Below are 12,581 nucleotides of genomic sequence, written 5' to 3'. Positions count from 1 at the left end.
TATGAGATATATCTGGGCTAGATTGGGCAAAGTATACACAGCCCTGCATTGGGTGTGGCGTGGAGTTGCATAGCCCCAGTGGAAGCTCCGGGAGAGATCGCGCCTCAGGAAGGCATAATCCCTTTAAGTTTCCCTGAGTTCACAGGAACTGTGCAGACTGCATCTTTCTCTGGGATGGTGCAATATTCTCCCCGATGTGCCTGGCTTGCTCTGCTGCTAGGATGAAGGGAGGTCAGGGCATGAACCTATTTCCTCCCCACCCCATTTGTGGTGGGACCACAGTTGTGACAGGGCTGTATGTGGGAAGTGCCAGCAGGAGGAGGCTCCTTGTGTGTTCCCTAACACATCTATAGCAGGCCCACTTGCAGGCTGGCTCTCAGTTTGACTCCTTTTCTGCAATAAATGCTATTCATGATGCAATACTCTATCTTCCATTTAGTTGTTAGTTTTTGAAGCCTGCATTTTATCAAGCCAATGGTTTATTCATTTCCTCAAGTGTTCTTATTTCACATTTCTTGCAGAAAACAGCTCTGCCTAAATTGTGATTTTGAAAAAATAGATAATTAGCTTTTTCTGCAAAACCTACGCATTTAAGAATTTCCCACATATTAGACGTAAAGCATGTTAGGAGTCAGTGATCTCCTAGCACTTGGTATGCAAAGGAGACTTTGGTAAATCACAGAATCCTAGAAATGTAGGGTTGGAAAGGATCTCAAGAGGTCATCTAGTCCAGCCCTCTGTGCTGAGGCAGAATTAAATAACTGTGTTAATTTTTGGGGGGGGGGTGGTTGGGGGGGAGGAGCAAGCAATTTTTTTCATTTAGTTTAAGTATTACTGTGTTAATGGGGCATGTTCTCAAATCATTATAAAGGATTTAGCTGTGCAACTCCTGCCAGCTTTAATAAGAGTTGTAGAGTATGACTCTATGCCGCTCAGATAATTTCCCCCCATAAAATTGTGGAGTGGTCCTATTACCAGTACAACTTCCAGTTTATTGTGTAACAGTTTGATGAAATAGACATAGGCCAGCACCTCTCAACATTATTGGAACGTATATTAGAAAATTTGCCTCTTTCAACACTTTTCAAGCTCATCTATATACAATATATAGAGAGAAATGTTGTTGTATCACCTCTCTCTCATACAGCAGTCCCTTTCTCCCCTAAAACAGCTTGTATCCAGAAACACTCACTTTTGCTTTCTATTCTCCTGCCCCCCACAGCTCTCTCAAACCATTCCGGCCTGTGACCCAGCTAGTGGGAGAAGGGAAACCTATTACAACATATATCTCTGCGGGGCACTGCAGATGTTCTGTTTTAGAGTATTAGAATGACCATATTACTAAAGAGTGGCAGAGTCAAGAGAGTGAAGGTGTCCTTATAACACATGAAGCAAGACTTTATTTTATTTTAAAGATGGAATGTCTTCTCATTTAAAAAGCGGGGGGTTCTGTAATGTAATAGGTAAGAAAATTTGGAAATGGCTTTGAGTGGTTACGCTTATCAGAATAACATGTCATTCCTTTTAGATCATGTAAAATATAATATGGAGGTAATGTACAAGTATTTCTATACTTTATTCCTCAATAGCACATAATGGTTTAGGTGTCATATAGTATTTGTCTTAACAGTTGAGGGAACTGTTAGTTAACTAGCTGCCTAGCCAGGCAGATCTGTCTGATGTCTAGTCAGATCTATTGTTGTTGTCTCTAAAGCCATAGCAATAAGTCACATTAAAAATATAAAACACTATAAGTTTATTTAAATATTGGAACACAGTTCAAAAAGATGGCACTAAAATTCTGTTCTTGACAGGAAGGGCTTTTCTCTGCGTCAAAGAGAATTGTTGAAATGGTTCAAAGAGCTTATGTTGGATTTTAGCAGAGCCTGGAAGCCAGATTAGAGCAGTCATCTCTCTGCACAAGCCTGGGTGTTAAAATCAAGCTCCTTCCGATGAGGATCCTTGCAAAGAAGAGAGTCTTTGTGGACCATTCCTGCTTCCATTGACATCAAAAGAGTTTTGCTGTTGTCTTCAATGGGAGTAAGATCAGGCTGCATGTGTGTCTACAAAGAGGTCACCCTTATGCTTACCAATTACCTTGGATAACAACCTTGGCATTTGTAGAATTCTAGTTATTTCCTCTAATGATTGATTATAAGGAAGTTTAGCTAAAACTGCAAATATTGAGATAACCTTCCATTCTATTCTGGTTCTTATACCACATTCATCACCGTGGTATCTTCCTGTATAGTGTTTTAAGTGACGTAACTATCATCTGTGGTTTTCTTTCTCCCATCTTCTCTCTGAGCTGAAGGGAATTATGTGAGTTTTTCTTTTTATGTGTATTAAGTTGTTTTTATTAGTGATGGCTGGTTGAAGACATGCACTGTGCACTTGAGTTCAGTTGGAATTTCTTAGTTGCTGAGGGCTTCACGCTCAGGTAGACTGCACTGCTGTAGTCCAGTTAGAAGTTAATGAAGGTGTGTTTTACTGAGGCCAGGTCATCATCCATCAGGATGGGATGCAATCTCCTAACTAGCTATAGGTAGTAGAATTATTTATTTGTGTTATTATGGAGGTTGCTCTGCACTTGCTTAGCATCAGCAAGGAATCCAAGAGCACTCCTAAAATGTGGACTGACTAACCGATTTTGGGTGTGTATCTTCAACCAAAGGAGACTGTTTCATAGCTACAAACTTCTCTGCATTTATTTCTGCCAGTAACGTAACCTCCACTTGCCCAGGTTCAACCTCAAGCAATTATTCTTCATCCATGAACTGATCTCAGTCAAGTACTGGGTTAACTTGGTGACAGTGGTGTTTTCATATGTAGTGAAAGATAGAGTTGTGTGTCACCTGCATATCTTGAGTCCCCAATGTCTTGCTAGATCTCCTAGTGGCTGCATGTATATGTCGAACAGTTGCAATATTTTATCTGCTTCTAGAATAGTAAAATTTGTGTCAGCAATGTTACGTAAACAATATTGTACGCTGTTCAGGTAAATGGTTGGAATGTCAAATATTTAACAGTTAAATATATGGGAAATCAAAGAATCCAAGGATGTGCTGTGAAATAGGATCTTACATAGCCTCACTGAAATTATTTGCTCATTGTAGACGCAGCCTCTTGACATCAACCTTGTTTCTGACCCTCAAAATCTAATTAAAACCATGGTGTTTTCTGTGTATCAAAACTATGACAAAGATACTGAAAAAATAAACCAATTGCATAATTTTCTATAATTTTCTATAATTAAGAGCAGATTACTTAGTTCTGTATCTGGCTGTGTTAATCAAATATTTCTTGATGATTTCAGGTATTCCAAAGTTGATTACAGCTGATATGGTTAAAGAAGGTGCAGCTGTGATTGATGTAGGAATCAACCATATCCATGACCCTCTGACACGGAAAACCAAATTAGTAGGGGATGTGGACTTTGAAGGTAAGAAAAATACCCCTTCTGATATAAAAGTACTGGATAAGTTGGGTTTAAGGTATTTGATTATTTTTAAAAATGAGATGGTTAAATTAATTTGTCAAATCGGATCTTTTCTCCTCACCTGAAGAAGTGTATTGACAAAGCAAGAAGTTGTATCTAAGCTTAATACATACTCTATTAAAGAGCCCAAGTATGACTGTTTTTAAAGGAAACTGGTACGTATAATTATAAAATGCATACCAGCACTGATGACAGGTGCAGGGGAAGCAATGGCAAAGGGCTGTGGTGCCACTTCCTCCCCAAGTTTCCCATCTCCCTTTAGGCATCTTGTGCCACTAAGAGAAAGCAATCCCCAGACCTCAACAAGTTTAGGGACTCCAATTGCATATAGTATGTATTACAGCATCACTGGTCAAGCTGCTGTTATCAAGGATTTTTCTGCACTTCCACTGGAAACTCGTATTTTAAAATATTAATTTTGCTTAAGTAATTTTCTCCATGCTAAGACTTGCTATATATAAATCTTTTGATCCTGAAAATCTTGGTGAAATTATCCTATCTTAGATCACAAATGACAATGTGCACATTGATCTCATTTTAGTATCCTGTTTTTGTGCAATGTATTACCAAACAACTGCACAATACGTCTTGATTGACAATGTCTGCTCAAAAGAAGCTCTAGACTGGAATAGCAGGATTGTTATAGTTCAAAATTAAAGTTTATTGGCAGAGCTGTGTGTGGGAAGCTTACACCTATCCACATTCTAGCTATTGGCCCGTCATTTTTGATATGCATTAAATTCATTCACATTTTTTAAAAATAATCTTTCAAGTCTTGGCATACAGGCTCTCAGTCCAACAGCGCAATTGTATTCAAAATGTTTTTTAAAGGACTACTAGAGCTTCACACACACAAACTAGACAAAATCCTGCTTGCTTTACTCACACATAAAGATCTGTTAAAGTCAATGAAATTACTCTCATGAGTAGAGCAACAGGCTTGATCCTAGATATATTTTAGACATGTATGTGCGTATGTATAATTGCATGTTTAAAATAAAGATATACAGGAAGTTATTATGAAAATATAGTTGTAACAAAATGCTCTCTTCATTTGCTGCTTTGTACAGGAGTAAGTAAAAGATGGTAAAATGGTACAAGAAATGTTACATAGCAGATGCTGTTCAGAACTGCAACAAAATATAGTAAACAGAAGTTCCACAAACTACTAGTATATACAAGGGAACATAATTTGCATAAACACATCTTAAATATGTGTGCCACATTTCTCTTTATTTCTTTAAAAAGTTTATCTGACACTCTGAATACAACATAAAGCTATATCCGGATGGCCAGGTCATGATTCAAAGTTTCTGTACATGCAGACATAGTACTGTGCTGTGTATGTCTTGACAAGTTCTGCTGTGGCTTGTTCCTCAGGATTTTACCTGGGGTGAGGGAAGATCCCAGAAGGAGGGAGGAACTTTAACTTGTGTTATGCCACTGAAGTTATAGGTAGTACTTAGCTGCACATTGCCATAGGGAGATTGTTTTGTTTTGATTAATGATTTAGTGAAACTTTCACCGATACTAATGAACCAGCAACAATCTGATGCATATAGGCTGTAAAGTAAAACATTTACATGCAAATTATTCGACTTAGCAGTTAAGAAGTTGAGCAAGCCATTATATCGAGTGAAAATGATATGGTAATCACAATCTGAGTTATTAGATATTTGCATTTTTGTTTAATGTGTTTGTTTTCACCAACAGTATCTTAAATTGAGCAAAGTATTGTACTGAGAATTAATTTAATGATTCTCTGAATTATAATCGGTTAGTATACAAATCTGACCATTTGGCTGAATTCATATTTATACACATCTGATTTTTTTTTTTTTTAGGGTTGAGTATAAGATGCTTTAGATGGCCAGCAGTAATATGCAGTAACAGTTTAAAGTGTCACCTGTCTCCATCCTGCCACCCTCCCTAATCTCAGCTGTTCTGTACTATTAAACCATCCTTGACATAGAAAAATGTGCACTGGAATAGAAAGCGGGGCATTAATTCTCACATGGGCAATCCAAATTTAAATTTCCTTTATAAGAAACATGTATAAATATGGCTTGGATTAATCAAGCAGTATGATTTGAGATCACCTTTAACAGCAGGGTGGGATCTTCAATTGCCACATCACAACTAACATCTTGGATTCCCTGCTTTATAAATACTGAAAGATGCTATTTAAAACTAAAGCAAGCTTTAAATGCTTTAAAAGTGGACAGTGGGGTGAATTCCCACCTCTGCTGGAGGGAGTTCAGGATGGCTCTCTACACCTGTTTTTGAAGATCTTATAAAGTTTTACTTTATGGTACTTATAAAATTTCTCTTTATGCTCAAAGAAACTATAATAAAACGAAGTTTTCAAGCTTCACATTTGAGCAGAGATGAGGATCAAAATCATGTGGGTGTTCATGCTTACTCTTCCCCAGAATATAAGGATAAAACAGACATCTGATGGGACTCAAAGGAAATAAACATAAAAATTGTAATAGGGAATAGTTGTGCAACATACAAAACATTATATAATTAGCCTGTGGCACTCACTTCCACAGAGTATCATTAAAGTAAATAGCTTTAGTAAGTTTCAAAAGAGGAATAAGTATTTTGGTGCAGGCCCAACACAATGGGCTTTATGCAGCACTTTATCATGTACCAACTATTCCATGTACATGAATTGATGTCAAAGGGCCTAATCACCATGTTTGAATTTTTAAGTATTTCCCCCTATTAGTCCTGGGGGAGATTTTCAAAACCACCCGAGGGGCTTAAGAGCACAAGTTCCACTGACTGTCAGTGAGACTTGTGCTCCTAATTCCCTTAGGTGCTATTGAAAACCTCCCCTCTTGTCTCTGATTTGCAGGTGAACTCTGTCCCCAGAGTTCAGGTTGGGTCTTTTCTCAACAGCGACTTCTAATGTGCCCAGGATAACCTGGCATTTGCTGATAACTGCCTGGAGTTTCTCATATGGCTCAACTAAAACCCTTCTTTTTCCTTCCTTCTTCCAGAGTCCGGGGTTTCATAGATTTGGCAGGAAGGCTGCAGCAGAGCCTCCATATGTCAATAAGGATTTTGCAGCAGATAGTAAATTTGATGGCTGCAACAGTTTTTGAAGTACCCATAGCATATTTTCTACACAAAACATCCAGAGTTTCTGACCACGCAGAGACGCACACCATATCTGTTCTCAGATGTTTTGAGTTGGCCCAAGTACAGAGACAATGTGAAATTAGCTATGGACTTCCAAGCAGGATCAGGCCTGACTTTTTCCATCCAGATTGTCTCTTACTGCTGTTGGTCTCTGAACCAAATTCAATCGTGGTGTAAACAGCTGTCAGTTCATTGCTTAATTTGTCTCTCTATGCTTATTACACCCCAAACCTATTAAATACATTGTTATATCCAGACGTTGCTCAAACTCGCACGCTTTCTCACTCAGGTAGTCCTGGTGTGTTTGGATCTTCTCTTTTGGACCAAATGGGACAGCTCCTGTTGAAGGCAATGATAGCTGGGGGTACTCAGCACTTCTGAAAATCAGAATTTAGCTTCACACAACAAACTTCTGCTGGCCTAGCTATGTTGGTCAGGATTATGATGAGGTGTGACCCCTGACGGAGCTATGTTGGCAAAAGCCCTATATTGGCAAAACTGAGCTTCTGCCATTATAGCTTATTCCAGCCCCCCACCCCCACCCCTTCACTCCCAAACAAACTAAGCTATATTGGCAAAAGCTCAGTTTTGCCAGTATAAGCTGCATTCACACTAGGTGCGATTTGCCAGGCTAGTATACAAGTATAGCTATACCGGCAAAGCACTCTTTGTGTAGACATACCTTAAGGGTCTGAGGTAGGGCATCCAACATGAGTGGGATGTTTTGAAAAATTGGCCAATATCTGCAAGCATCTCTACCATGTGGATTGAGGCTCTTGGCCAGGGGTGGGCAAACTTTTTGGCCTGAGGGCCACATCAGGGTTCCAAAATTGTATGGAGGGCCAGGTAGGGAAGGCTGTGCCTCCCCAAACAGCCTGGCCCCATCCGCCCCCTCCCACTTCCTACCCCTGACTGCCCCCCTCATAACCCGCCACCCATCCAACCCACCCTGCTCCTTGTTCCCTGACCGTCCCCTCCCAAGACCCTCCCGCTCCTAACCACCCCCCCCGGGACTCCACCTCCTATCCAACCCCCCTGCTCCCTGTCCCCTGACTGCCCCAACCCATATCCACACCCCCACCCCTTGACAGGCCCCCCGGGACTCCCAAGCCTATCCAACCCCCCCCCGCACCCCCCATTCCCCATCCCCATTAGAAACAATGGAGTTACACTGGTGTACAACTACTGTACAAAGTGGAAAATCACAGCCTAGATATTCACATAGGGAAAAAATAGTACTTTGTATGAAATATATAATGAAAAAGTTACATTTTAAATTAATGACAATTTGGAGTAAATAACGTGCTAAATGTAATGTTTGTGCCAAAATGCTCTCGTGAGTGTTGTACACAGCTCAACTTTTGATCTGCAAAAGTTGCAGACTGCTCCTTGAGACTGTTACCCACAAACGTTTAGTTCAAAGAGTGAAGTTATGTTTGTATCTGGCTGTTGTTGACAAGAGTGAGTCTAGTTGGTTGGCATAAGAGCACTGTCATCTACTCTTCTGTGATTAATCCTCTTAGATGTCTGAAGTTCTTAACTTTAAAGGAACCTAGCAAATGAAGACTGTTCCCAAAGTAGAGGATCCTGTTTGTCAAGGAAACAATCTGCTTTTCATTTCTTGTTAAGAATCAAAGAAATATTTTAAAGTTCTAAATAAGCTGCAAAATGACAACTCGTTCCCCTTAGGCGCTTAATTAGAATCCTGGCATTTTCCAGACTGCCAAATAAATGCTTAGGGCACTGTATGTTTCAAGAGTCTCCATGCAGTTAAAGCAGATTCAGAGGCTAGAGCTTTTACATCACCTAAAAGTGAAGGTGAGACAAAGTCATTGGTAATGCAACATGTCATTTGCTGCTGATTGGTCTGTCCTATCCAAACACCATCTCAGAAACCGCACGTTGATTTATCATGCTGCACAGTCAAACCAAATCTACTTAGAACTTTCAGGGCCAAATTTTCAGATCTGGGCACCAAAGTTTGTCTGCAAAAAATGCATTCAACACATCCACATTTACTCCTCTAGATAGGGATTTACCAGACTGCAATCACCCTTTTGCAAGGGCAAACTCATTTTTAGATGGCTTTACTTAGTCACCTATTGTTCATTTTAAAAATGTGGCCCTTGGACTGTCCTTTGCAAATTGACCCTAGGCAGGTAGTTATATAAGCCAGTATAAAATTAAACCTTTGCAGGATAATGATACAGTACAGTACATAACAATACAGTGCAGGAATAGAAACTGCCCAGCATCTGAGAAAAACAGCACCCTATGCATTTAGTCCTAACAGGGTCACCAGCATGTCAGGTAATTAATACTATGCATGATTTTCATTGCTAAGCTTTCTACAGGAAAAACATCTTCAGGTTGTATATTGCATCTCTTTGTAAATAAGATGGTATAAATTGCATTCTGAATAGTACCCCAAAGAAAACCATGAAATATTACCACTTGGAAACAAATTTGTTGCCATTTGAGATACATTCTGTTTTAATTAGTATTATGTTATTCCCCAAAACAGGATAACAGTCTTGATATGTGCTAATATTCGTTCACGCATGGGTATAGTTCCATTCAATGATTATGACATTGATTGGGACAGTGCAGTGATAACTTTACTAAACTAACACATCAAATTCAATCAAAAAATGAGTAGTAAGTAGTTCAAAATTATAAAACTAATAAAAGAAAAGGCAAATAATGTATCTGAGAATTTTAAGAGTGAGTGTCCTATTTCATCAAATTCATTCTTATTGTATAATGTAAGCAAAAAACCACATTGCAATTTATGTTCACCTTTCAAAAAGCTTTCAACATGTCTAGTGGCATCAATCAATTCAGTTATTAAAACCCTATCAACTTTAATTACCACTACTAGATTTTGCCTCAGTAAGGGCTTGATTTGGCGCTAATGAACTCAATGGGAACTTTGTCGATTACCTCGGTGGATGCAGCATCAGGCCCTAACTGCAAAAAATAGTATGGAGAGGTATCGTCATTCGTAATCAATTGTTTGTTACCAAAAAAACAACTAGAAAATTAATTAATATCCTGTCTATTAAACTTATAGCAACCCTTCCTTTACTCTTCTCAATAGTTCTTTCTAAGATCTTTCATTTTACTCACCAATCGAGCACCAGATACATGTAAATTTAATTATTCTGTAGTATTGGCAAGTAACTTTATTCCTCATATTTTAGCTGCCTAATTTTCTAGCCCTCAATCTACATGGATCTCATCTAATGCTTAATTTGAAAATAATGGTGCAATTTCAGCCCATTATTGACTTTGATGGGATAGTCCCACTTACATCAGAGGTGAACATGGTCCTCTTAGGGGAAAAAAAAAAATTTCCTTCTTAATCCACGTATATATGCTGTGAGTACATGCCTTTCCCACACTGTTCTTGAGCAGCATCCATATGCTATGCAGAGTCCAACTCCGTGGCAAATACTGTTTAGCCATTCCAGTTCACTCCTCTATTCTGTTTCATGCATTTGGCAAGAACAACGGGGTTTGATTTTTCTGGCAATTCCTTAAGAGCTAGCACTGCCAATTCTGAAGCTGGTAGTGGGGAGGTGAAGATGTACAACCTGAAAAAATCACATGTTCTGCAGCAGTTGAGTGCAGAAATAGACTTGCCATGTAGAGGAACCACAACCAGCCTGTAATTTATTGATTGCATTCCATCATTTGTTGGGTTTTCTGAAAGTTAAATGATTCCCTTGCAAGTGGTGAGCCTGGAGTTCCAATTGTTAACCTTATGCAAAATATATAAGTAGCACATTGTGTCAAGAAATTCCATCTCCCATGTCAACAGGTTAACATGACACTGTTTTCCATTTCTCCTGTGTCCTTAAAGGCTGTTTTTTAAATGTCTGGGATCCTGCCATTAGTGTTTCTCATGAGTAATGAAAGAATGTCCTAACCCTGGGTAATGTTTCAAGGTTTGTGACTGGGTTGCTGGTGTAGTTTTCAGCAGCTTCCTGGGGAAACTGATTATGTAAAACTGAGCCCCGTGAGAATTTATTACTTGAGGCATTGAATCCATTCAGCCTCAACTTTGTCTTTTGGTCTTAGCCCAGATCTCTAAGCCATGTTAGTAAATTCCTCTCTCTCTTTATTCCTCCCTTTCCTTTGTTGGACACTAAGTATTCTGGCCACAGGCGGTAGGCCAGGTTGAGGAGAGGGGTTGGAGACAGAGGGCTCAAACCTCAACCGCAGCCCTGCTGTTTGTACATTTTTAGAACAGTGGTGGTGGAAGTCCATCTGTAATCCCATCCACCAGACGCATAGGTGACTTGGACTTCCGTTTTTATTTTCAAAGTGAGATTCTGAAACTTTTCTGAGATGCGCCACTGATTTCCAGCTGATGACACAGTAAATTCATGCGCACTTTTGAAATATCAGAGCTTTTGAAAATAGATTGTTTGGAAATATTCTTACAGTAGTATATTTTTTTCTCTTTATATTAGAGGTAAAGAAGAAAGCTGGCTTTATCACTCCAGTCCCCGGAGGAGTAGGACCTATGACTGTTGCCATGCTCTTGAAGAACACGCTCATTACTGCTAAAAAGCTCATTTACTAGAGAGCTACTGCTACACTGAAAAATGAATCCAAGTCATTCTATTTATTGATACATAAAACATTTATTTTTTACTACAAATATATTTATTTCTACATTGTATTTATTTTTTCATGTAAAATATTATGAATCCGATGATGATTTACAAAATGTTGCAATACCTTATGTTACCTCCTGCAGCTGAATTGTGAGTAAAACAAAGTGCAGTTACAGCTTTCACATGTGTATTGTTGTTCTGTAGGTCAATCTTGTTTATAAAAAAAAATAAGGACTAAGATGCTTTTGAATATTTTACTCTAAGTCCTATTTTCAAAAGTGACTTAGTCAGTTAGGACCCTAAACTTCGTTGAAAGTTAATGAAGCTTAAGCTCCTAAATGCTAGATCACTTTTTTGAAAATTGAATTTAGGCTCCCAAGTCACTTATACACTTTTGAAAATTTTATTCTAAATCTTGAATTCCTTGCAAATCCAAAACTTCTGTTGATGTCAGTGGGAATTTTGCATGCCCAAGTAATGCAAGATTCAAACCTAAGATTCAACTGCACGCCAGTAATGCTGAAATCATAAAGGGCTCACATTCAGCATGTACTTTTTTTTTTAACTAAAATAAGCTTACACACAAAAGGCCAAATTCTGACTTTATTTTCCCACCCAGAAGTCAGTGGGAGCTATGTGCACTAGAATGGAAACCAGAATTTGTCTCCTTCAAAATCCAGGCTTTGTTAGCCAAATGTGTTGATACACATGCAGCGTGTTGTGTTTCGTTTTAAGCATGCTCATGTTTGATATGCGATGATCCTACAATGTGACCATGCATGGATCACTTAGTAGGATCAGGACTGGGATTAATAAGTCTATAATAAAACCTACTATAGAAATGTGTCATTGGTAACATAAAAGGGCAGAAAAAGATCATCCAGAATGAAATAGTTGTGTTAAAACTCTGAACTGCATTCCCTCTTGCCTCCTGTGATCAGCTTATGTTCTTAGTCTCTGCCATAAGGCCCAATCCTGGTCCCATGGGAGTTTTGCTATTAACTTCAATGACCACAGAAAAGTGACATTGGGAAGAGGACACTACTGCTATAAAAATAAGAGGTAAACTTGGGAGAATAGGGAATATTTATCTGCATTTAAAGAAGGAATAAAAATGTTGATGCTCACTTATTCATTCAGTGAGAGAGAGGGTCAGTTAAAAAACTGGATTAGAGTAATCAAATGCGATGTAAAATTAAAATGGGAATGCCAGTAAATACCAATAATAAGCCATTCTGATGATGATTGCATATATTATTAACACTGAGGGCCCACTCCAGCTCTGACTGACGTCAGTCAGAGTCAGA

The 12,581-nt window shown here is 38.8% G+C and overlaps 1 protein-coding gene across 3 annotated transcripts in view; it reads left to right on the top strand.

Annotated features, from left to right (window-relative positions):
* MTHFD2L (methylenetetrahydrofolate dehydrogenase (NADP+ dependent) 2 like) overlaps positions 1-11,454 on the top strand; it is a 66,984-nt gene extending 55,530 nt beyond the window's left edge. For all 3 annotated transcript variants that reach the window (XM_037896664.2, XM_043545631.1, XM_043545632.1), the window contains 2 exons: positions 3,317-3,442; positions 11,128-11,454. In XM_037896664.2, coding sequence (XP_037752592.1) covers positions 3,317-3,442; positions 11,128-11,240 — 239 coding nt within the window. In that variant the 3' untranslated portion in view covers positions 11,241-11,454. The remainder of the gene's footprint in view (positions 1-3,316; positions 3,443-11,127) is intronic.
* Positions 11,455-12,581: the final 1,127 nt, after the last annotated feature.

This window comes from Chelonia mydas, chromosome 4 (assembly GCF_015237465.2).
Source record: "Chelonia mydas isolate rCheMyd1 chromosome 4, rCheMyd1.pri.v2, whole genome shotgun sequence".
In the NCBI taxonomy this organism is placed as follows: Eukaryota; Metazoa; Chordata; order Testudines; family Cheloniidae; genus Chelonia; species Chelonia mydas.
Note: the sequence above shows the minus strand (reverse complement) of the source record. Positions and strands in the feature narration are given on the sequence as shown.